General features: G+C 46.5%; 1 protein-coding gene across 1 annotated transcript in view; it reads right to left on the bottom strand.

Moving 5' to 3' along the window:
- Window positions 1–26,275, bottom strand: part of VILL (villin like) — a 58,940-nt gene that overhangs the window by 15,037 nt on the left and 17,628 nt on the right. The window contains exons 3-17 of the mRNA XM_050942492.1: window positions 26,154–26,228; window positions 22,034–22,230; window positions 18,775–18,883; window positions 16,459–16,569; window positions 14,832–15,031; window positions 14,644–14,722; window positions 12,777–12,875; window positions 11,738–11,891; window positions 10,005–10,105; window positions 9,383–9,520; window positions 7,707–7,865; window positions 5,440–5,619; window positions 4,875–5,020; window positions 3,995–4,139; window positions 1,131–1,319 (exon numbers count right to left, since the gene is read on the bottom strand). Coding sequence (XP_050798449.1) covers window positions 1,131–1,319; window positions 3,995–4,139; window positions 4,875–5,020; window positions 5,440–5,619; window positions 7,707–7,865; window positions 9,383–9,520; window positions 10,005–10,105; window positions 11,738–11,891; window positions 12,777–12,875; window positions 14,644–14,722; window positions 14,832–15,031; window positions 16,459–16,569; window positions 18,775–18,883; window positions 22,034–22,230; window positions 26,154–26,228 — 2,082 coding nt within the window. The remainder of the gene's footprint in view (window positions 1–1,130; window positions 1,320–3,994; window positions 4,140–4,874; window positions 5,021–5,439; window positions 5,620–7,706; window positions 7,866–9,382; window positions 9,521–10,004; window positions 10,106–11,737; window positions 11,892–12,776; window positions 12,876–14,643; window positions 14,723–14,831; window positions 15,032–16,458; window positions 16,570–18,774; window positions 18,884–22,033; window positions 22,231–26,153; window positions 26,229–26,275) is intronic.

Here is a 26,275-nt window from a genome sequence, read left to right as displayed (position 1 = left end):
CTGTCAGGGAATTGGTGGGATCTGGGAACCAACACAGTGGCACAGGTCCTTGCACTGCCTCTGGGGGGTCCTCTGGGACCTGCTAGTTTTTGGATCCTAATCCCCTACCCCTTTTGCAAGGGTGGGCAAATCCCACCCCCATTGGAGAGAATTTGTAGTAATCCCCCTCAGTGTAGAATTGCAGCAATTCCCCATCCCCTGGACAGGAGTAACCAGTGTAGGGGAACCACATGGCTTTGAAAGCCATAGGGATGCCAACTCTCACAACATCTGGTGTTTTCCTTAAAGCCCCAGCTCTTGGAGTCATGCGATTATGTGAGAATCTCAGCTGTTATTTAAAAAAAAAAAAAAAGTTTTCAGCCTTTGTGGTTGCCAGGAAAAGCTTGAAAATATATGATCCCTAAAGACCCCAACACCAGAAACCAAATAAAAAGAACAAGATTTATTACTTCTTACAATCTTATTATTTTTAAGCCAATCTCATGATTTTGAATGCTTGGGTTTAGCTGAAGTTATTTGTAGTTTTCCCCGATTTCACTTACCAATATCTCTTCAACACTACTCAATTTCACTTGCTATTTCTACTCCATTCATGTGCACTCTAGGGCCATCAGGTGGCTGGAGTCTGGCTTCACAGCACTGGAGGGCAGTGTTTCAGCAAGATTGTGTTCAATTAATTAAAAAACTGAAACAATCTGATTTTATGAAAACTTAACACGACAACAGACAATCCTCTGAACAATCTAGATGTTGGGCCTAAACGGTTTGTCTTTAATGAGAGCTAGGCAAGCTTAAAATCCGAGTTTTGAGATTTGGGGGGTTGATTCAAATATATATATATATATATATATATATATATATATATATATATATATATATATATATATATATTTGAAAATATGAATATATATAAAAATAAAAATGTATTTCCCCCACAAAATTTGCATTTAATTGAAAAGCAATTTATTGAAGCTACTGTTTCACTTAGTTCTATGTGTGATGCACCCCAAATGACGTTCTCACTAGATTTTGTGCTACCCACAGTAGAGAATATGTAGACCCCTACCTACTGATACTTCTATGCAATACACACACACGCACACGCACACACAGATTTCTCAGTAACTTACGCTCCACTTATACGGATCCCAAGCACTGAACCAGCCTGTGAAGGTGAGTGGTTCATAGCCTTGCTTCACCATTATTATTGGTGTTGCTAAATCTCTTCCAGCTGGATGGGTCTTCAGATAGTCTTTGGCTGAGGAAACAGCCTCATTTTTTTCATATGTATTGGAGGTTTTGCCAATCCAAAGGAAGATCTACAGTGGGAGAAGGCAGAAGACAAGTGAATGGTAAGAACCACCGGAGATCTGGATGGTTAGGCTCCCTCCCTATTGATAACTGGGATAATTGGATATCAGAGCAAGACACATGACTGGGGCAAAGCACAACAAACCCACTTTGTTGGTAGTTCGCTGCACCGGTCAAATTATTTCCTGGAATCAAATTATACATTAAATGATGGTCTGGTAGATGTCCTGAGAAAGATGTGTTGCTCCATATAAGCGGGTACCATATAATACTGGCCGCAGCAGCAAGCGGGTTCCCAGGTGGCACTGCTCAGGGCTAGAAAACATGCAATGGGCTCATTCGTCAGTCACAAAAGATGCCGTTAGTCACTCTAGAGATGGGGCTAAACCAAAAATGAAGAAACCAGCCTCCTCAGGACACCACGTTCTGACTGGAATGGCTGGTTCTGAAACTGTCCTTGTGACTTTGATTCTGGATTGATTCCGAAGTCAGACGGGGCCTGTTTTACCGCTCTCTACACAGCAATAAGAATATGAGGAAACCACACAGGATTCCAAACGACTACATTGTTTAACTATGTGCAGACACACAAGGTCGAACTACCTGTGTACACTGCGGCTCTGGCAGGGTTCTGTTGTCTACAACTATAGAAGACTGGGAGGCTGCACTAGAAGGATACTGTCTAATTCCTACACACCACATCCGACTTGGTTCTGAAACAGCCGACAGCCCAGGTGAGCAGCACTCTACCGGTATGTCTACAATGCAGCTGGAGCGAGCATCCCAGTCTGAGTTGACAGACTCACTCTAGGTCCTCTTGAGCTAATAGACTAAAAACAGCAGTGTGGATGACGCGGCAAGGCTAGCCACTCAAGTCCAAGCCCGCCCAGCCCCCTGGACCAAGCTCAGGTGGCCAGCCCAAACCACCAGCCCTGCGTCAATGTCCACACTGCTATTTTTCTCTCGCTAGCTTGTACAGAATTAATGAGAGTCTCATAGGTTTTAAGGTCAGACGGGACTGTCACACTCATCTAGACTGACCTCCTGCATATGGCAGGCCCCAGAGCCACACGCCCACACGTGTAATACATCCAGAACCTCTGGCTGAGTTACTGAAGTCCTCAAATCCTGGCTGAAGACTTCAGGTTACAGAGAATTCACCATATACACAAGTTTAAGCCTGCAAATGCGCCATGACCCATGCTGCAGAGGAAGGCAAAACTCCTCCAGGGTCTCTGCCAATCTGACTCGGCTGAAAATTCCTTCCCAACCCCAAATATGCCCATCAGTTAGACTCTGAGCATGTGGGCAAGACCCACCAGCCAGCCACTGCGGAAAGAATTCTCTGTAGTAAATCAGAGCCCTCCCCATCTAGTGTCCCATCACTGGTCGCTGGAGATGCTTGCTGCCAGCAGTCAGAGATTGGCTACATGCCCTTGTAGGCAGTCTCACATCCTACCATCCCCTCCATAAACTTACCAAGCTCAGTCTTGCCCCCACTGCTCCCCTTGTAAGGTTGTTGCAGAACTTCATTCCTCTGATGGTTAGAAACCTTCATCTCATTTCAAGCCTAAACTTGTTGATGCCTACTTGAGTCTACCTGCTCCCATCCCAGCAGCAGTGGAGACATCCCCTAATGTCCAATGCAGTCAAATCCAAACCCTCACGCTGGTCTGGCCTAGAACTCAAACCGAATCTGGAGCCAGAGCTGAGTGCTGAGTTTTCAGTCCAACTCTACTCCCTTCTGTCCCCTGAAATTTGGGGCAGGCTTTGATCACTGAATGTAGCACATGGAAGAGGATTTGGGGGTGGGGCTAGCGCATCAGTGACACTAAATGCTTAGCAGTGTGACAAAGAGAACATGTCCCTTTACATGTGTTGGTAGAGCCATATCCTAATGCTTTGGCTATGGGGCACCAGAACTGTCATCCAGCCTTGCTGTGAATAGCTGCTTGCATATGCTCACTGCAATCCCACAATAGGCAGAGGATTCTCAGAATTGCAATGTAATTCCCTCCTTCCTGGCAGGGCACCTAGGAAGCTGCAAGAGCAACATCTCGCCAAACCGTCAGAGCCTGAGCTCAGTGGAGCTGACACACACTGCTTAGAGTGAGAGGTCAGACTAGATAGTCGAGTGAACCCTTCTGGCCTTAAAATCTACTGGATTTTAGTAGAGGCTTTGCCACTGATCTCAAGGAATTTGGGAGCTGAGCTCCCTCAGGCCTCTTTGAAAATCCCAGGCATGGTGCCTGTTTCTCATCTGCCGAATGGGTCTAACACTGTAATTTCTCTTCAGGGCAGCGTGGTCTAGTGGCTAGAGCACTGCCCTGGGACTCAGGAGATCTGGGTTGTATTCCCAGCCTGCTGGATGACTTTGGGCAAGTCACTTTGCCTCTCAGTGCCTCAGTTTTCCCATCTGATCTTCTAATGAGACTGAGCTCCTTTGTAAAGCACTTTGATATGTATGGCCAGAAAGTGTGGCAAAAGCACTAGGTATTATTAATTATGTTGGGCTACATTATTGGGGTGTCGTGTAAATATTGGCAAAGCACTTTGAGATTCTGGGTGGAAGATGCTGATCTGAATTTCATGCTGAATACTGCATTAAAATAAGTCAAGCCAACAAAAATGCACAGATCCCATTATGGGGGGCGGGGAGGAGAAGAGGAGGGATTCCACTGACCTCTTCCCAAGTGTCTAGTAACATGACATCATCTTCATCCAAGTCATCCTGGCAGAAGCCCACCACTTCCGTCATGATAAACCGCCCTGTCTGGTTGGAGCATTCAAACAGGCGGGGCTGATATCGGACTGTTGACTCTTGGAATCTTGGCAGGGCGAGAAGAACCAGGGAATGTGAAATCTTTTCCCGTGTTTGAGTCCAACACCCATTGTAGACACTGTCTGTGGCCAACAGGGGTCAGACTTGTACATGGCAACACCCATCAGCTGTGATGAAAGCTGGTAGGTGGGAGGGGGAGAAGTTGCTGGAATCCTTTTGGGAGTTGATCCCAAGGGTTCAGAACCCCTCTCACCCCCACCAAAAGTCAAAGCAAAATTCCACTCGAACCACCACGATTTGCCTGCCTCCAAGTTGAAGTCACGTTAACCCACCACGCTTTAAATGGCTCCCGCGGAGACCTGTTACCTTGCCCACGCTCAGCTTAGATGGAATGGAGAGGTCAAGTTTGCTCCAAACAGGTTTAGCTCCCTGAAACTTCCGGTGTCCCAGGCAAACGTTTGTAACAATCAAACCGATCGGAGCGTTCACACAGCCCTTCTTCTCAGCGCCAAGCCTCAGACCAGTTCAGATCGGGATTTCAACCCCGTTCCCCAAGAAGGGCCAGACCCAGTGCCCATTGGGGTGAATGGAAGTCTTTGCATGGACTTCACTGGGCACTAGGTCACGTCTAGAGCTTGGGGATGCTCCGATCTGGGATTCTGTATTGGCCCATTCTAGTGAGGGGTCCTAGCTTGGAAATCCTTACCCAGTCTTCCTGCAAAGACCTGACTCTCTGCTTAGTTACAGCCGCGCAAGCCCACTGCAGCCCTTAAAGAATTACCTCTTGTCACTGGCATAGGGGGCTTTTCCTCCCAGTGCTGCCCAGAACTCCACCGGCTCTTGCCCCTCCAGAACGGTCTGCTTGTCCCGTTTGGAGATGATGTTGGCCACTATCTTTGCCATCTCTCTCTCATCCCCGCTGCAGCCCTGCATTCATGGCACAAGATCAGAGGGGTTCAGGAGGGACCTGGCAGAATAGATCTGTGAGCTGATGGTCTGTACGTCACTTCTCTCTGCTGGAGAGAACTAGAGCTCCCCCCTCCAGTGGCTGGGCCAATAAGGGGATGTGTTAATTCTGCAGGGAGAGATTCTTTCCTCTTGCACATGGCAGAGATGTCAGTCGTTGTTATGATTGTCGTTTGCAGTCATCTAGGCCCAGACCCTCAAAGGCATTTAGGCACCTAACTCCCATCAACTTCTCAGTACCTTTGAGGGTCTGGGCCCTAGGGACCGATTCTCCCAGTGGACCCATTGAAACTGATGAGACTATTCGTGTAATGAGGTACCAGTCAACAGGAGTGAGGGCAGCAGGAATTGGGCCTTGTGTAAACATTGTGCTCGCTTACCTTCCCACACCACAGGTAGCAGACCTGGTTGGTCGTGAGCAGGAAGACGTCATTGGAGTTGAGGGAGGAGGCCCGGGCTGGCACCTCGATGGTTTTGGTGTTCATCTCATCAGTGCCTCTCACTTGGAAGAGATGGACCACAGGCTCGGGCTCGTTATTCTGTGCACGACTCGTACCTCCCTACAAAAATCCAGATCGCATCATGAGGCGTGATGGGCGCGAAAGCCCAGGAGGCCTCTGGCGAGAAGAGCAGACTCAGGCGTCTTGCCCATCAAGCTGCCAGAATGGAGGGATCAGAGTCTGATAGAAAGCCCACTGGACTCCCTGGGAGCCTCTCCACTCCTTGGCTCAGGCCCCAAATCTCCCACTAGGAAGACAGCCAGCACGCTACATGCCTGCTGCGGGCATTTGCCAGTAATACAGGGGCAGGAATGGGGAAGGCCGAGGAGGGAGTCTCCAGCCTGCCTTGCCGAGCAGGAAGAAGTTGTTTCCCTGACTAAGCACCCTGTGCAGCACTTTCTTCAAAGTGAAGCTGCTCATCTTTTCCTTGCCCCCTTCCCTCTTGCTTTCCCTGGCTCTGTGCATTGGCCATATGAATGGAATCTTTAATTCACCCTACAGTGGCTGCACAGCACTGGTTTGAAAGGGAAGCCATAGCTAGTGGCTAAGGGCCTGGTCTGGGTGTCAGATCTGAGTGGAGGCTGTACGAGGTCAATATAAAGACCCCAATTGTTCCAGTCTCAGATATGCCAGTGGCTCTCAACCTCTCCTGACAACTGTACCCCTTGCAGGAGTCTGGTTTGTCTTGCGTACCCCCAAGTTTCCCCTCACTTAAAAATGACTTGCTTCCAAACTCAGACATGAAAATACAAAAGTATCACAGCCCACTAGTACTGAGAAATTGCTGACGTTCTCATTTTTACCGTATAATTATAAAATAAATCAACTGGAATAGAAATACTGTACTTACATTCAGCGGACAGTATATAGAGCAGTCTAAACATGCCATGGTCTGCAGGACAATTGAGTTGTACTGACTTGGCTAGTGCTTTTTATGTAGCTTGTTGTAAAACTAGGCAAATCTCTAGATGAGTTGATGTACCCCTGGAAGATCTCTACATACCCCTAGTTGAGAACCACCGAGCCACGACACAGACTTGCTTTGTAACCAGGGGCAAGCCGGCTAATAGGCAATGCTCGGTGTTGGCCTAACTCTACTCCCAATGAAGCCAAGCGTTAGGCCAGCACTGAGCAACCTTGGGCTTCCCCGGGCCTCCATTTCATCTTCACTTGTAACACAGGGCCCAGGAGCCCCAAGCAGGCTTAGCTGTAACTAGAGAACCTATGAAATGGGCTAACACTCTGCAGTCCTGTGACAGGGAGAAGGCTTGCAGAGAACTTTGAGGCTGGATACTGGAAGATGCTGTCAGACAGCATACGAACATCTGCTGTGATTTACGGCATAACGTCTTGTGTTTAATTCCACAAAGTCTCCGAGGATAGAATTTGAATGCAAGACACTGTACAAAATAATTAGAATCTAGAGATGGAAAAGATCTGAGGGCTTAATCTAGTCCAGGCTAGCTCCGTTCCCTATGAGATATTTACTGGTGCTTTGCTCAGCCTCGTTTGAAACATGCCAGGTGGAGAGCGGAAGCATTGCCCAGCAGTTTTTCAGTTCCCTGCGTTGTCACAGACTTCCTGCGTGTGACCTTGGGCAAGTCACTTAACCTCTCTGTGCCTCAGCTGACCCTCTGCAAAATGAGGATAATAGCCCTGCCCTCCTCCTTGCAGGGAGGTCGAGAGGTTATATCCATTAACAACTGAGCAGGGCTCAGATATTATCCCAACAAGGGCTGAATAAGTTCCTATGACAGAAGTATGGGTTTCCAGCACTTCTGTTTGGGCTGTGTCATAGTCTTCCAAGAGACCTGTCAGGCTATTTCAGTCTAAACAGTGCCATTCCTCCTGGGGATGCTTCCATCTACCACCCTGAACAGTTCCTCTTCCTTCCTGGTGTAAGCTGTGCCTACACGGCGTGGTGCTCTGTCCCTCTCTTAGTGACGGCTAGGCAAGTTAGAAATTGATCAGCTGGTTGCAGGTTCGGCTAACAGAGGGGTGTCTTTCAGCTCAGGCAGCAGGGGCTTGTGCACTAAGATCCAGAGGTCCCAGGTGTGACCCTCATCACTGACCACCCACCTAGAGGTGTCAGAGTTACCCTGGTGTTTACACTTTTCAGCTATTTCTGGAGTCAAAGTTGTTATTACCTCATAAATAATCAGGCTGCCTTTAAAGATGGCAAGGAAGTGCTGAGGCTCCCTGCCCATCGTCACTCGAACCTGCACCGGCTCGTTCCCGTACTTTTTGTCCAGCTCCACAGCATTGAATGCACAGGCAGTGATTTCATCCACGGATGCATGGCGGCCCTAGGATCGAACGAGAGATACCTGGTATCGCTGTTCAGGAGAGGCATTTCAGGAGATGTTAAGTGCATGGAATGTTTCATTGTTACTGTCATAACTATGAAGGGAAGGGTAACAGCCTTCCTGTGTACAATACTATAAAATCCCTCCTGGCCAGAGACACCAAAATCCTTTTACCTGCAAAGGGTTAAAAAGCTCAGGTAACCTGGCTGACACCTGACCCAAAGGACCAACAAAGGGACAAGATATTTTCAAATCTTGGTGTGAGGAAGGCTTGTTTGTGCTCTTTGTTTTGGGGATTGTTCGCTCTTGGGACTAAGAGGGACTAGACATCAATCCAGGCTCTCCAAATCTTTCTGCACAAGTCTCTCATATTTCACACTTGTAAGTAACAGCCAGGCAAGGCGTGTTAGGTTTATCTTTGTTTTCTCAACTTGTAAATGTTCCTTTTTGATACGAGGATTTATCTCTGAAAGGTTTGCTGTAACTGTGAACCTAAGGCTAGAGGGGGTTCCTCTGGGCTCTTTGAATCTGATTATCCTGTAAAGTTATTTTCCATCCTGATTTTACAGAGATAATTTTTACCTTTCTTTCTTTAATTAAAAGCTTTCTTTTTAAGAACCTGATGAAAGCAGAGATTCCCGTTCTCATGACTCACGCACGAAGAGGGCCGCGAAGAACATCATGAAGTATTGCAAGATTCGCTATCAAATCATGAGAGTCAGCAACACTGCTAGTGCGGGTTATGGCAGTGGAGAAAAACCACAGGCCTGAATCTCTGCTTCCTTGCATCTTGTATCGTCAAATACCCCTCTGCAAAGTGAGGGTGTCTGCAGCCACCTCTGGGGTGGAGCGCGGCAGCCAGCCGCACGCTCTGCATTCACTTGGCACACAAGCAAAGGATTACACAAGGTGCGAGGTCCCCCAGGTCTGCCAGATTTATGAAAAGTGTGCGCACATTGGGGAATGGTAAATTTTTTGGCCAATCCTTGCTGTTGCTTTGACAAAATGCAGGTCGTTCAAGTGAAACCCTCTGCCCCATTTGCCAAAGGAAAATATTTGTAGTCCTCTCAGACCTGGGACTGTACAGAACATTTCCCGATGGACAGCATGGCGGGGAATGCTATACCTCCAAAGGGTAGCGTGCCCCACCCCTTTCCAAGCTCTACTATGCTTTTCAGTAGCTTCTTATTGTCTCAGGGCAGCAGTGTGTTCATGGCTTCCTTTCAGACAGCCTCGGCTGGGCTCACAATCTGAGGAACTGCAGTAGAAGCCAGTGCTGCCACTCGCAGCCCGATTCGATCATACCCTTCAGTGAAATGTGCTAGACCTCCATGTGGAAGGATGCAGAAGGTCCCACCACTAGCTCAACTGGGGTTCGAAAGAGCAAGACAGAGCCAAAGACGCTGGGCTTTCCAAAGAGCGAGTGATACTTTGGGAGTTGGGTTAGTTTTGTATTTTCTTCAGTTCTGAGCTTCTATCAATTATATCCAACCCTTTCCTGCTTGCCTTTTACTTACTTGCCACATATAGATAATGTAATGAGTTCTGCTCGATATCAGGTACGTATAGAGGACCAGGTAACAATCTCCTCCGTAAAACTGCCCATAAGTCCTGGGATCCACTGGTTGCATGTGCAGATCCTCAATCCTCCACACCTGCATAGAAACCAGCTGGTCAGAAAGGTGGATTTTGCGTGTGCAAATGTGAGCATGTGTAAATATACCCAAGCCACTTCTTCAGGGGCCCACTGAAGTTCAGGCCTGTAGGCTCTATATCAAATGCCCACTTCACTGCTATGCTACTCCAGTTTTGGCCGCGTGAGTCCACCAAATTCCTCAGCGCGTTCTCGGCTGCTAACAACGCACAGTGCCTTACCTGAGCTAGATGAACAAACCTGCTGACTCCTTTGCATCACTGATCAAAAGACCATAGGATAAGATGTCCCCCTCCCCCAAAAGAGTATCTGGGGGAGAGGGGATTTATAATAGCTGTTCTGAATAGTTACAGCGTTCTGGCTGCAGCCACACTGCCTTAGGGCAGATCTGCACAGCAGCTTATGTAAAAATGGCAGAGGCTTGGAAATATGTCAAGGACTGCAACCCACGTAAGAGAAAAATGATTTGGAAAGTGATTGCTCACCTCAACTTTCCCGGAGGCATCATCTGCCATTCTCTGTTCTGCAGCTAGCTCTGGTCTGGCATGTAACTGAGAGACATCAAATTTCACTTGCTCCACCTTGGCTGTACACATAAGCAGAATACATGTTAACCAAACCGTATGAACATATAGTTTAAATACTGTACAATGCCCCATATTTACACTCAATTATAACATACATGAGAAAAATCCTGGCTTGTAATGATCTGAAAACCATCATATCACTAGTAAGTAGATACAACAAATCCTGCATGTTGACAGGAGTTAGACTAGAAGACCCTTGTGGTCCCTTCTAAACCTATGGTTCTATGATTCAAAGTACAAGTCTATTGTTGATGGAGCTTGGGGGTTCTATTGTTGACCTCCTAAGAGGCCAATAATAGAATTACGGACCAATATTACTCAATCACACTGTATATGCAGAAAGTACACCCTGATTGGCTCCAGTGAGTTCCAGTCAAAGTATTATTCACCTCCCATACAAACAATTCATGATAATTTCCTCCTTTTAAATGTTATTTTCAAAAGGAAAAATGGTTCAATTTCTGGAGGTAATGACGGGGGCAGGGGGAGGAGAGAGATGGACAATGATGAAGACATTCAATATCTATGTAACTACAGATATTCACATCACACTTCTGTCAACATCCAGGTCTGCCGTCCATCAGCTCACATTTTCCCTTTTGGAACAATACACTAACACTCACCTCAACAAAAGCCAGTGAGCCAAATTCTGTTCATGCTTATACTAGTGTAAATCCAGAACAAGCCCATTAACTTCAGTGGAGTCATAGATTTATGCCAGCATAAATGAAAGCAGATTTTCATCTAAAATCTGTTTATTAGATTCATAGTTACTGATTTCTTCTGAAGTTAAAAGGGTTTTTTTTGTAAATATTTGTGATTCGTTTCCTAACTGATTTCTTGATTGCCACAATTTACATTTGATGTAGCTGATGGTTTCACTATTTTATTAGGTAAGCATACAGTATCAGCAATTTGTGTTATTGCTAAATTGCTGAATCCTTTCTATTTTACCAAAGAAGATGGAAGATACGTGGTTATGGAAGAACGGGCAATCAGACTTTAAAGATACTGAAGGTTTGAAACAATGAGTGTAAAAGATATTCTTCAGGCATCATTTTTCATAAGGAAAGCAGACAGAACTCAAAATCAATGACAATAACGCATGCTAAAGATCAGCCACTGCCTGCTTGGAGGATTCACAGATTCCAAGGCCAGAAGGGACCATTGTGATCATCTGGTCTGGCCTCCTCTATAACGCAGGCCAGAGACCTTTCCCAAGATAATTCCCAGAGCATCTCTTTCAAAAGCATCCAATCTTGATTCTAAAATGATCAGTGATGGAGAAGCCACCATGACCCTACATAAATTATTTCAATGGTTAATTACTCTCGCTGTTAAAAACTTACTCCTTATTTCCAGTCTGAATTTAACTAACTACAACTTCCAGCCGTTGGATCATGATAGACCTTTCTCTGCTAGATTGATGAGCTCAGTATCAAATATTTGTTCCCCATGTAAGTACTTACTGACCGTAATAAAGTCATCCCTTACTCTTCTCTTTGTTAAGCTAAGAAGATTGAGCTCTGGGAGTCTATAGCTATAAGGCATGTTTTCTAACCCTTTAATTATTCTTATGGCTCTTCTCTGAACTCTCTCCAATTTATCAGCATCATTCTTGATGATCTCACCAATCTTGCCAGTTGTGTAGACTTTGCCAAGCCCTTGAGTTTCCTCCTTTTCTGTCCACCTCTTGAAGAGCTGTTTAAACATTGCCGACTCTGAGCCGTCATTCACCACTTCCACGTTTGTTGTAGCAGAATAACCCTTGGCTTGGATAAAACTCTACGGGGGGATTCCAAAAGGACTTCACTTAGCTCATACCAATCTCTGTACAGAAGTACAACTGGACTGAACGTTGCCTGGGCCTACACCAACCCCACTGATCCAAATCCCCAAAACCCTTAAGAGGTTGGGAATGTGAATCCCTGAGCTGGACCTAAATTTTGTAACTGGCCTTTATAATACAAGCCTGTGCCAAAAATCCAGATCTAGATACCCACACACTCTGAGATGTACAATATCCCAGGGCTGACTGGGGCAGCATGGGCCCATATCTGGTTAGGAATGGCCCCCTTTTCTCCTTGCTTCATAGACATAGAGAGCTCCTGATGAGAGGAAGAATGATCCAGTGGTTTAGGTGTCAGCCTGGGGCTTGGTAGACCGAGGTTCAATTCTTTGCCCTACTACGGATTTCCCGTGTGACCCCGGGTGAGTCATCACGCCTCTCTGTGCTGCAGTTCCTCATGTACGAACTTGGGTGAAAACTACAAACTGCCTTGCCATCAAGCAGGATTTCACTCCAAGTTAGCGAATACACCGTCTTCCCCAGTGAAGACAAAGCCCTAAACCCTGCAGGCTACTTTGAAAATGTCAACTACAAATTCCCATTTAAGGCTTATTCCAAAACCCACTGAAGTCAATGGAAAGGCTCTTTGTGGACTGGGATCTTAGGCACCTAAATAAGTGGCCTCATCCCCCACAGCTCCCATTTAATTCATCCAAGAGTGACAATGTTGGTTTAAGTCCATTATTACTATATTGTCTTCAGTTAATATGCACGAAAACAGGCCAGCTCCCGTCAATCAATGCTCCATTGTAATGATCAGCAACGTCCAGGATAGTTCTCAGTTACTTCCCCTAGCAGATTGTTTTAAATACAGGACTCACCACAGCTCGGCTGAATGCTGCTTTCTTTTCCTCCTTGCTGGAGTCTTTTCCTCTCCAAACATAGATCTTAAAACCACCTTGGTCTAAAATGTGACAGTCCTGAAGTGAAGCAAAGGAAATAGATAGATCAAAAATCCTGCTGGGGCCAGGTTTCTCCCCTTATCCAAAAAGTGTCACTTGCACTCATGTCTAGACTAGAAAATGTTGTGCCCCTTTTCTAGCAGTGGTTCAGGTGCACGGTTGCTAGCAGCAGCAAAAGAGCTGGTATAGGCAGCTGCACTATTCCTGGAAAATGGTACAATGTTTTCTGCACTAGACCCAGCTCAAATGGATCCCTGGAGTATCTGACACTTGTTCCAAACCCAGTAATGAGTCCTTTGCACTCTGCATCAACCAATCCGTCAGTTCCCAAAAGCATGGGATGAGAGAGACTAGGAACGCAGGCCCTGAATGTTCAACCCTCAGCCCACTGTGCTAGATTAATGAGTGGTATTGATTGTAGAGTGCCTGCTGGGAGCTAGAGGAGTACGAAGCAATGCCTGACTTAGACTTGTCTTGCACCAGTGTAGGTCTGGAGTCACTCCCTGAAGCCGGAGGAGTACACTGGTGTAAAAGCAGTGCAACATCAGAACCAGGCTCCAGGCACCAGCACAAGAAGCAGGTGCTTGGGGCAGCCAATGTAAAGGGGCAGCATGTCAAGGTCTTCGGTGGCAGGTCCCTCACTCCCTCTTGCAGGGAAGGACCCGCCGCTGATGTGCCACCGAAAAATGAAGCGGCGCAATGGAGCTGCTGCCGAAGTGCTGCCAATCGCGGCTTTATCTTTTTTTTTCTTCTTCGCCTCTTGGGGCAGCAAAAAAACTGGAGCCGGCTCTGGTGCCAGATCAGAACTAGTCCATGTGACTCTACCTCAAATCCATGACAGTCCAACTGCATCCTGGCACCCTACCAGGTAACAGTGAAGGAGAACTGAGCTGCTTGTTTTTAAAGGAAAAGAGAAACAACCCAGAAGAAAGCAGAACCTTTTCATCAGTGCTTAATTTGTGCCACGGCTTGTCAGGGCTGAGCCCCGGCATCTCTAGGTTTGGCAGTTCATAGCCCTGGCACCTCTGGGCTTGCTGCATCAGTTATGAAAGTAAAAAATTGCTTGAGCCCTGGCACCTCTTTCATTACAAATTAAGCACTATTTATCATTTCTACTCAGAGGTGACATGCGCACTAATCCACCCTCGATAACACTTTATGCTTCTACTGCTAGAAACAGAGAGAGGGAGGGAGGCAAGAACCCTAGTTAGTCAGAGGGGTTGGTGGCAGCCGACAGACATATTGGTTTCCCTCATGGTAACCCCCACATCTTGCAGGCTGGTTTGTTTGAAGCAATTAGTGGGGACAAATTCACTATCATATTTTAGCCAGATCCTCCCTCATGTATACGAACATGAGCTATTAACCATCTCTGTTCTGACAGTGCCTTGAGACACTCGACTGTTCCTGTAGTGACTGCCAAGGTCACATGTCCTAGGGTTGTGAGGGCGGGCAGGTCACCTTCTCTCATAGCAGCTTCAATCCACCTTCACCCATCAACCACCAAAAACAGACCTCAGACCACCGGTGATTCCCTTTAAAAAGGCACCTGATAGTTTGAGATATGGAAGGTCTTTAAGGCCCAGATCCTAAAAGGTAGTTAGGCACTTAACTGTCATATTCTGCCTTTGTTATTATTTGTTTGATCATTTCACTTACAGGCCTCAGGCAAGGACTCAGGTATCACTGTGCAGGTGCTGTGCAGGCAGGGGACAAGAAGTGACAGTTCTCATCACAAAGAGCTTCCAACCTTAGCATCCCCCCCCCTCATTTCCCCACCCCTCACCTCATGCTGGAGGAGATCTTGTGTGAGGGGCCGGGTGGCTATCTCCTGCACCACCAAGTTGTTGTCCTTTTCGTAGACACTAGAGGAGGCAATGGGCAGAGAATGATTCACAGGCTGGGGGAGAAGGGACTCTCCTCTTGAGGGACACACACTCATTCCCAGGGCTTGGAGGCCTAGCCCAGACTTACTGGTAGAGCCGGACATTTGCTTTCTGCAGCTCATCGGCTTTCTCATCGGGCATGGCTGGCCCGAGCGCTCCACGTCTCTCCCCAAGTATTGTTTTCATGATCTGCATGAGGTCCGGCGAGTCCTTCTCATTGTCAATGATGCCAATCTGGGCACGGCCGCCTCTCTCGTCATCCCTGATGCTACGAGCCAGAGCCAGTCCCTGTAAGAGATAAGTCCTGATTTAGCCAATGAAAAGACTCACCTTTCACCTCTGGAGGTACCGGGTCAGCACTGACTTTCAGTGCTCACACAGGACATTTCAGTCCAATTTATTATCTTGGTCAATGCAGTCTAGCTGGGCAACCCGGCCCATAGAGGAGAATGGGGGCACAAGGCACCCAAATTACAACTCCTATGATGCACCATGGCAGTGTTTCCAAATTGAAATGTTTCGGTTTTTAACCAAATCTGTACATTCTCTGTAGAAAAACATTTTTTGTCTGAAAAAAGCTATTGAGTTGAAAACCCAATTTTCTATTGAAAAACAGTTTAGACAGAACATTTTCAAGCAGCCTTGGAATTCTAGCATCAAAGGAAATCTGGACATCATCTCTCACTGCAAACCCTCCTCCTGCTGCCACATTTCTCATGCTTGGAAATCTGCCCTACAGTCCCTTCTGTCCCATTGCTTCTGGGGGCAAATGCCTCCTTTCCACCTCTGCTGAAAGCATCAGCTGCTCGCCTTATCCTGGCCATGCTGCTATCTTTTCCCTGGTGTCCCCAAGGCCCAGCTCTCCGGGTGCCACAACATGCAGAAAGATGCCGCCTGCCTTTTCATACATATAAAGGGGTGCCATGAGTTCACCCACAACTTCAGGCACCTCTCCTATGCCCCCAGAACCTGGTTCATACCAAAAACCCTCCTGGTTTTTGATGGCCTCCCATGGCATTGGTCCTGACAACCACAGAGACGCAGTGTGTGGTCCAGTGGGATAAGATGCCGGATGAGAACTCAGGAATAGAACTTAGTCCTCCCTACCACTGCCATGGTCCTGCAGGATGATCATGGCCATGTCACATCACTGCTCTGTGCCTCAGTTTCCCCATCTGTAAAATGGCGATACTGATACCTTTGTAAAATATTTTGAGATCTATGGAGGAAAGCTGATACACAAGAGCTTGGTATTCTTATTTCTACTTCTGCTTTTCTTCTGCTACTTCTTCTTCTGTCACTTTGCACTAGTCCACACTACCTTTTTTTAAAACAAATTTCCCCACTCCTGAGATCTCTAGTGTACATAAAGTTCCTGATGTTTTAAGCACTAGGTCACATACACCTAAATGATGTATAGAGAGGCTAAGGGATTTGCCACCCAAGGCCACACAGAGAATCTGCAGCAGAGCCAGGAACTGAACGTACATCCCCTGAACCTGTCCCATGCTATAACTGCAACATGATTCTTCCTCTCCTGTAGCAGTCGATAATGGGAATGTAGCCCTCTGATAGGGTTTTAACTACTCATCAGTGTATCACTTGTTTTGTGCTGGGGAGGCTGCTATTTTGCAATCATCATCGGTCATATTTCTCTTCATTTTTCAGGCTTTCAAAATGCCCCAAATAAATCCAACGGCATTTTCCGCACTGACCCTGGATTTCTCCGCAATGTTGCAGTCGGGACCATTCCACTGGATCAGCACTTTCCCCAGGTCCAACAGAAACACATCCCCCTTATTGAAGCTGTCCCATGAAAGCTCCACCTGTCACGAGATAACGAAACAGTGCGTGTTACAAGGCAACAATGATCATCAAGGTAAAACGGCTTCTGGGGAAGGAACAACACTCTGATATTAACAACATCCTTATTTTTCTCTGCAAAATCATTAAACTATCCATAACATGATCAGGGATTTATCATTTATTATCCTGTTTGAACAGATAGGAACACCAGGCATTTTTTAAAATTAAAGGAAGAATGCGCGTGCATGCCCGTGTGTGGATCTCCTTGTTGTTCTTTTAAAACTTCTAGTTTTCTGGTAACAGCAATAACCTCTGAGAAAGACATTGCATAGGAATAAATGATTGGCTGGGTCTATCGGCCAACAGCTTAGAATCATAGAAGATTAGAGTTGGAAGAGACCTCAGGAGGTATCTAGTCCAACCCCATGCTCAAAGCAGGACCAACCCCAACTAAATCATCCCAGCCAGAGCTTTGTCAAGCCGGGCCTTAAAAATCTCTAAGGATGGAGATTTCTCCACCTTCCTAGGTAACCCATTCCAGGGCTTCAAAACCCTCCTAATGAAATAGTTTTTCCTAACACCCAACCTAGATCTCCCCACTGCAACTTGAGACCATTGCTCCTTGTTCTGTCATCTGCCACCACTGAGAACAGCCTAGCTCCATCCTCTTTGGAACCCCCCTTCAGGTAGCTGAAGGCTGCTATCAAATCCCATCTCACTCTTCTCTTCTACAGACTAAATAAGACCAGTTCCCTCAGCCTCTCCTTGTAAATCATGTGCCCCAGCCCCCTAATCATTTTTGTTGCTTTTCACTGGACTCTCTCCAACTTTTGCGCAATACTCCAGATGTGGCCTCACCAAGTGGTGAATAGAGGGGAATAATCTCTTCCCTTGATCTGCTGGCAATGTTCCTACTAATGCAGCCCAATATGCCATTAGCCTTCTTGCCAACAAGGGCATGCTGTTGACTCATATCCGGCTTCTCTCTCTCTCTCTCGCATAGCAAAACCCACTGTAAGTTACTGAATGTTGTTTATTCTATAAAGCAGAGATTTTCAAACTGCGATGAACAATCAGTTGAGAAGAGTTGATCGGAAAATGAATTCCCCCACCAGCACCCATGGAAAAGTTTCACGACTAAGAGAAAGAGCACAGTCCCTGCCCCCAGTTGCTTACGATGGTGATGAGTAACAATGCTGGTGCTTGAAAGAGATCCTTTATATTCAGTGCTGCAGTCCCAGCTGCCTCTGAATAACAGAGCATGGGGCTTCTATAGCACCCCTCCCCTGGGCCCCCTGTCTGAGAGGCTCATCTATTTAAGGGTATCACATATGCAAGCCAAGGTCTCGATCCTGCATAAAGCAGGGTCAGAAGCTCTGTGTGTACTGTGTGAGTTGGCACTGATGAAGCCAACGAGACTCCTAGCACAGCATAAGGGTAAGCATGTGTGCAAGTCTCTGAAGGATCGGGGCCTAATATTAGCACAGAGTGGGGGAGGGAAGGGACAGCTAGGGTTACAGAAATGCAGCGGTGCGGCGACTCAGCTTAGACATGTGCATGTCTTGGCGATCCAATGAGGTCTTAAAAATACAATCATATTATTGAATAATATGTTAATCAGATATAATTATACATGATATCATCATATGTAATATAATTATTACAATCACCTGCAGCAGGCCCTAGGGAAATGCATAAACCGGAACCATTTTTTTTCCAGCTTCAGACGACAAGGCTGCTACAAAATCAAGTTCATAGTTGTCTCAGTTTTAATTGTGTAAGAAATCCATGACTTCAGCTGGAAGGACTGCAAGTCTGATTCAGCTTCCCCTTACAGCAGTGTCACTCCATTGTCTTCAACACTGAGTGACACTGGTATAAAGACGACGAGAATCAGGCTCTGTGTTTGCAGCTATTGCTCAGAGGGCTTGATTTGGATCTCACACCGGTGCAAGGTGCAAGTCTACTGAAATCTATGGCCTAGATGGTCAGCTGGTTCAAACTGATGTAGCACCATAGGCTTCATTGGAATCAAGGTGATTTACACCAGTTGAGGATTTGGTTCTATTGAGTTACATGGGTAGAAAACCGAAGTGAGGTCAGAATCTGACCCAGATTTTCCCCCACTGGAAAGCCATATGGTATGCCAGACCATTAACCGACAGCACTGCTCCTATGAAATTCACCGTGAGTGACTAATACAAATCAAGCTCTTCTGCCCTTACCTCTGTGGCTGACACATGCTTCTTCCCCTTGACATGAAGGAGGCGTCTGATGTTGTACATATTGGTCTCCACATGCTTGAATCCTGAAGCGACGCCTCCCTTCTTGTAGCTGTTGCATAACAGGGAATCGAGGGTTAAAATTAGAGCAGATAAGAAAATGAGGATTTTTTCCAGGAAAATGTTAAGTTTTTAGCAAAAAAAATCAAAATCCGAACTATCCAGAAGTTTGTATTTGAAAATGCTGCCACAGTGGCTCAGGAGAGTTGTAATTTGTGCTCCTCATGCTCTCATTCTCCTCAATAGGCCAGGTTCTCTGGTCAGATTACATCTCCTATGATGTGCCTTGATCATCCCTCTTGCATCATAGGTCTCACATGGCTGTGGTGCATCATGGGAGGTGGAGTCCATATGGCGAACCTGGCCCATAGGGGAGAATGGGATCGTGATCACGAAGCGTCTCTCCCATGAGGCACTGCAGAGGCATTTCGGAATTGAAATATTTCAGTCCCCAGGTGCACAGTTTTTTCATGAAAAAGCAAAATTTTCCCCAGACACTTCTTGAAAATAGAAACCATTGTATTAAAAAAATCTTATATTCCATTGAAAAACAGTTTTGATGGAAAAATGTTGACCACCCCTAATTAAAACAACATTCTGCAGGGACTCAGGATGTCACCCTGCTCTCCGATGTAAGCTATTTGTGCTTGTGCTGTGGGACATGTGGATCACAATGTTTGACTGCAGGCCCTACTGTGACCCAAGAACTACTGAATGCTAAGGGTATATAGGATCCCCTGGTTTTCACTAGAAGAATGTCATGTAAGGTTTCCAATTAAACCCTGTGTCACACTGGTCATCATACCCATTGTGAGATGTATGTATGGACGTTGGGTAAGCAGTTACGTATATATACTGATAATTATGTACTTAAAGTCTGTGACAAAGGAACTGGTCACCAGAAAGGTGAAAAGCAGTTGGCGTTTTTTCAGGCAAGAGATGTTTCTCTGTCTGTTTACATGTACATTAAATATTGTGCAGTTCACATCCATTTACAGTCTGAGCAAAATTCTAATCAATAGATTACAGAGGTTGCAGGAAAAAGCAAACCCAGACGGGTTTATCCTGTTTTGAAGAAAGACAATGAACTTTTGAAACTCGATCTGGGGATGCAGATGAACCCTCCCTCCCCAGTTATTCCATCAAACTGTGATGACAAGCAAACGTGATCTTATGAGAAAGCACCTCAGTAAAACTGGTTGAAAACCTGGGGAAAGGAATTACCGGAAGCTACCCTGTAAGAGACAGGGATGTCTTTTGAGTTCACTTTAGACTCTGGAAAGCGTGTTATGATTTTTCTCTAGGCAACCATTTGTTTCCAATATTCTTACTTTCTAACACTTGAATCTCTGTTCTTTGAAAAGTTTATCAATATATATAGAGCTGTGTGTTAAGTAAATGGTGATGCTGAGTTGAATCTTGCAAGCTGGGCAGGGACGGTGTCCCTAGCCTCTGTTTGCCAGAAGCTGGGAATGGGTGACAGGGGATGGATCACTTGATGATTACCTGTTCTGTTCATTCCTTCTGGGGCACCAAGCACTGGCCACTGTTGAAAGACAGGATATGGGGTAGATGGACCTTTGGTCTGACCCAGTAGGACCATTCTTATGTTCTTATATGTACTATTCCTCTGGGAGTAGCAAATTTGAGACTTCTATGAGTGCTCCATGGAACAGGGGCTGAGCACTCCAGCAGGATGCTCAGACGACTTGGAGGTTGGTGTGTGCCTACCGCTAACCTGTACTGAGAGAGAGAGGCCCGGAGGGAAGTCTTGTGTTGCCAGAAACTAGTGGATTCAGGTTGCTGATACACACCAACTGCCGGAGGCTGGGACTGGACGACAGACGATGGATCACTTGATAACTGCCTTGTTCTGTTCATTCTCTTTGAAGCATCTGGCATCGGCCATTGTCGGAAGACAGGCTATTGGGCTAGGTGGACCATTGGTCTGACCCAGTATGGCCGTTCTTATTTTGTTGTTGACTGCCTCTCGCTGCTTCTTCTTAGCATATGCGCAACGTGCCTCAGCTGGCATGTGACCAGGATTCATCTCCGAATTTGGTCCGCTGGTTGAACCATTAGCTTCCCTGGCTCAGGCCAGGTACTGTGGGGAGGGCGACTTGAATGCTAATCCATGCTCCCTGGGCAGGTGGTAGCGAGGTCCTCATGACACTGGGGTACCCTTGCCCCACACCTTTGTCACAAGGCACAATGTCATTAGTTCCTTCCAACACAACTTTATGATGAAGACACAGAGACATCCCAATTCCTGAGCTGTTTTCCTGGCTTGTGGGGTGCACCAGCAAGGAGTGGGATGGGCGGCATCCTCTCATGATCATCATGCATTTTGCACAATCTAACACCTCACATGCCTGTATCAGGCCTTGAGCTAAGTCTCAGAAATGTGCATGCCTGGGCTGGAAAGAAAAGATGTAGCTTGGGGATTTTATAATCGTTCTAAACCAGTTGGTAACACACCAGTAACATAATATTTCAACTTGGTCCACAAATTTAATAATGGTTAGTAAAATGGGTGCAAAATGCTATCAGCAACGTGAGGGGGGATTCAGATTTCATAGCATTTTAGCCTGGCTTTGCACAGGTATGAATAACTACACAAGGAATGAGGCAGTCCTGGAGAGAAAGTCCGGTCTGGTGGTCTAAATACATTCGAGGTTGTAAAGCATTCATATACTTTGGTAATTGAGGTCACAGAAGAGCCTAAAATAGACAGATTGTCTCCAATGGAGTTACTCCTGAATACTGCCAATGTGAGATTAGAATCTTGTCCTGTGCAGAGTTTGTTCTATGAAGGTCCTAACTATGTGTCCTGGTTACCTGAAGTGAGACTCAGACCTGCTTGGGGTTTAATGAAGAGGTGGTTTTGGCCCATCCAGTTTTTACCCTGCTTGTACAGTAAAGATTCAAAGGATTTAGTAGAGACGGGTGAAATGTTTCCCATTCCAAAAAAAAAAAAAACTAGGGAGAAAAATTTGAGGAAGGAGTTCATGAAAATTTTCCCCGATTTCGACCAACTAAGAGGCTGGGTCAACAATTTTAAGATTTCAAAATTGAGATGAAATTGTTTGAAAATTTGGGAAAACAACAGGGAAAATTTAAAAAATAATAATGTTTTTGACCAGACCTGCAGCCTAGTCGAGTGCTTGGGCCAGCCAGGCAGGCTCCATTTACTTCCACTCACATAATGCCACTTTTGAAGTAGCTTTTGAAGGTCTCAGATTCATGTCCCTCCACTTCTCGATGTTGCACTGGGCTTCCCCCAAGCATGTCGTCGATTTGCGTGATGTAGAAGGCCGCAGCACCCTGTTCATCCTGAGATGAGTCCTTCCCGATCCAGTAGTGCAGGTCCGTGATGAAGCCGTTTGAGGTCTTCTTGTTCTTGGAAAGACAAAAGCGGTATAAAGAGGTGGTCAGGGTGAGATTCGTTGCACTGAGAGGGTTCACACAGTGGAATCATGCAGATCTGCTTAGACCTGCAATCCAGGAACCAGGCCAGCTTGAAAGTGTGATTGGCATCTTGTGAATAATACCTCTGGCAAAGGAGACATGGTATAAACTAGAGAGCCAGCTCGTGGAGCCATTGCTCAGGCAAAACTCCCATGCAGGCAGTGAACGTTCCCCTGAGCAAGGGAAACAGGATTTACCCTTAATATACTGCATGCAAAAACCTACTTGAGGTCAAGCTGTCCTTCTAGGGCCAAGCCCTGTCGCACAGAAGCTCCTGGGAATTTTGCTAGTGATTTCAATGGGAGCAGGATTTGAACCATAAAGTACACTGGGAGGCCCTGATTCAGGAAAGCACTTAAAGGGACCTAAGCACATGTCTACCTGTTAGGTCTCAGGTGCATATATGGCCCCATTACCATAGTAACAGAGCACCTCAAAATCTTCAATGTCTTTGTTCTCAACACTCCTGCTAGGAAGGGAGGTGCTATTACCCCCAGTTCATGGAGGCACAGACTAAGTGATTTGCCTACATTCACACAGGAAGCCTGTGACAGAACAGTGCCTTGATCCCAAGTTTCCCATGCCCCAGACTAACACTAACCACTAGATCCACCTTTTCCAGATCAGGGCCTGAGGGCCACAACTTGCGAGCTGCCCTTACTCTCATGTTTGGTGAGTGTTCTATTGGTTATTTAATGAATGGTCCTACATGCTGTCCAATCCCTGGACAAAACGCTCTCACACACGTGCACTATGAGGATACACTCTTCAATTACATGATCACACACTGTTTTTCCCACAGGATCCCCGGCTCATCGAGTACAAGGTGGCAGACTGATGGTTGCAAGGGCATCTGTAAATCTGAGATTTCCTAATTTTTGGGTGATTTATTTTGCAGCCTACATAACATTCACTGAATGCAATTTTTGTATGCAATATAGATCATTGGGCTCGATGTCTCTGCAGAAGAGAAGAGCGAGGAGGGATTTGGTAGCAGCCTTCAACTACCTGAAGGGGAGTTCCAAAGAGGATGGAGCTCGGCTGTTCTCAGTGGTAGCAGATGACCGAACAAGGAGCAATGGTCTCAAGCTGCAGTGGGGGAGGTCCAACCCTAATCTTCTATGCTTCTATACACATATATATTATATACACACAATAAATACAAAGTGACTACAAATGGTGCGTGAAACCCTGCTGACTCTCAAACACAGGTCTAGCTCCATGTGCTTTTGAGGTCCATACACCTCCCATTGTGATTCCTGTTGTGTGACGCCAAATAGCCTAAAGAGAAAAGGCAAGCCCTCTGGAGGCAGGTGTTCTGTGAATGGTGCTGGGCATTTCTCATCACCTAGAATGATAAACTCCAACATCCACTGTGAAGGAAAACTAAGAGAGACTCATTTTATAAAATGGTTTGAGGCTAAGTTCTGTTTATCTGTTTTGTTCTGTGGGAAGCATTCAGATAACGTTGGTGAGCACCGGTTTAAGATCCCAAACAGAGAAGTACTTGATTTCTTTCAATATAGCTGTTTAATACGCAATGAAATCAATCCATGTAGTGTGCAATCCTGCAAGCAGCTCAGAGAGTCATTACTCTAGAGACAATCTGGATCTAAACAGTCTGCAACATCCATACCCAAGACAAAGGGAAGTAACAGCGTGATCACACTTGGAAGTACAGTGAGATTAAGTGACTTGCCCAGGATCACAGAGCTTTGTCCACAGGAAGAACAGGAAAATTTTTGTCAGAGGAAAAAACCATTTCCTGCCCAGCTCGAGTCCTGAGTCTTAGTCTACTGGCCGTGTGTAGGGTTATACTGCAATTAAAAACCTGCAGCTGGTCTGTGCCTGTGACCCAGGCTTGTGGGGCTCAGGTTAAGGGGCTGTTTAATTGCAGTGTAGACATTCGGACCTATGCTGGAGCCCCAGCTCTAGGACCCTGCAAGGTAAGAGAGTCCCAAACGTCTATATCATTAAACAGCCCCTTAGCCTGACTCACCTGGCATGGGCCAGCCACGAGTGTCTCACTGCAGCGTAGACAAACTCTTCAACATAACCCCACCTTTCCTCCCTCGCCCTGTCCAAGAGTTAAGTTCTGTCATCACATCCTCACGCAGAATTTCCATTCAAGTCAATGGCAGCTGGGTGCTTTCATTTCCGAGCACACACAGCTGTGCCCGAGACTCAGCCAACCTTGCTGTTTGCTTTCATAAAGCATCTGCTTGAGAAATATGACTAGCTGCAGGGCACAGTGGGCCTTCCCTTTTGTTAAAGATCCCAAGGGTGCCACCCTATGAGTCACTGAGCAGCAGGCAGGCTGTATTAAGGCAGTGCCTGGCCTAGAAAGTGAAACATGTCCCAGCATGAGCAAGCTGATTCTTCTCATGCTGGAGTGACAAACACTCCTCTCCCCAGAAAAGTCCATGAGCAGCTGCATCAGCCCGATGGGTGGGAAGAAGAGGCCCATTTGAGTCCACCTCCAGCCCTGTATAAGCCAAAGGAATAATTCTGCTTCCCCTCCATAAGGAAGGCAGGGCAGGATCTGGGGGTACCACGGCTCTGCCTGAGCTCCCTCTATACCAGCCCAATGTAGGCAGGCCTTAGCAGAGAAGGGGTGGGTCTATGGCCCACTGACCATGCGGGTCTACCAGCAATTCCCCAGTATGGAGGGTGGAAGACCTGAGCTGCAGGGGCTATGGAGGAAGGGGAGAATTTACACCCCCACCCACCCGCTTTAGGAAGTGAGATAAGCCCATCGAAGATGCTTTCGTCCCTTTGCAATGGACACTCTGGAGCACTGCTCCGAACAGCTGCCAAATGGAAAAGTGAACCCAAGGAGGCCTCTGAACCAGGGGTGCTGGAAAGATGTGTATAGAGGTGAGTGTTGAGAGAATTGAACCAAACTGTAAAGCGTGTGTATGATGGAAACCACTTCAAGCCAGGGGGTGCGGCAGCACCCCCAGCTCCCCTAGCTCCAGCGCCTATGCTCTGAACCTGGAATGACCTATGCAAATGAAGAAGAGTTGGGGAGACATTAAGGAAGCCCCAGTACAGCACATTATCCTGGAATATCACCCTGGGAACGCACGGCACTTCTGCTGCTGCAAGCCAGTTGCTCAGCCTAGGTTCTCCGAAGTGCCTCAGCCTTTGGGGTAGCCTGGGTCAAATCGCAAGTGAGCCTGGCTGAAGTTCTGAGTGAACTCGTGAGCTCTCCTGTCTTCCCTTCCAGTTTTCTTATCACTACACAATACTGTGGATACAGCCCAGGACAGGATGCGGGAGACGAAGCTTCTATTCCCACCTCTGCTATGGACTGTGTGACCTTGGGCAAGTCACTAAGGCCAACTTTTGCAAAAACCACCAGTGATATTGGCTGCCTGAATTTCTAGGAGCCCAACTTGAGACACCTTAGAGGGGCCTGAGTCTCAAAGAAAAGACTGATCACCTGACCCCTGAAAACCAGGTCCATTTTAAGGTACTCAAAACTGGGCACCCTTGGCACACCCAAAATCCAGTCAGTCAATTTTCAAACTATAGGCCTTCACCTTAGCGATCCCTGGAGGGAATGGTCTGCAGAAGCACAGAGTAGGAGGGTTTTTTTTCCAGAAGACATAACAGAGATGATTGCCTTTTTCATGCATTTCCCCCCATTGTTGCTTCTCTGGCCTTTCTTATACTGAATATGCAACTTCAGGCGTTAAAATCAGGCTGTTGATGGGATGGAGAAAAAGTGACGTTTTACCATGGTGCTGCTGGAACCAGACAAAGTAGTGACCTGAGCTCCAGTCCAAGGGAGGTTAAGGAAATAGTGCAGAGCATTTCCAAATATACCGACATCTGCTTGGCTTACTTACGTATAATATGATGTAACAGTCTCCTTCGAAAAAGCTCCCATAAGCCTTTTCGGGAATGGGAACCATTTTCATTTTCTGCAAGAAATCGGAGAAACAACAGTGAAAAAAAACCTGCCTGAACA

Source organism: Gopherus flavomarginatus, chromosome 2 (assembly GCF_025201925.1).
Source record: "Gopherus flavomarginatus isolate rGopFla2 chromosome 2, rGopFla2.mat.asm, whole genome shotgun sequence".
In the NCBI taxonomy this organism is placed as follows: Eukaryota; Metazoa; Chordata; order Testudines; family Testudinidae; genus Gopherus; species Gopherus flavomarginatus.
The sequence above is the reverse complement of the archived record's forward strand: the minus strand, read 5'-3'. Positions and strand labels throughout refer to the sequence as shown.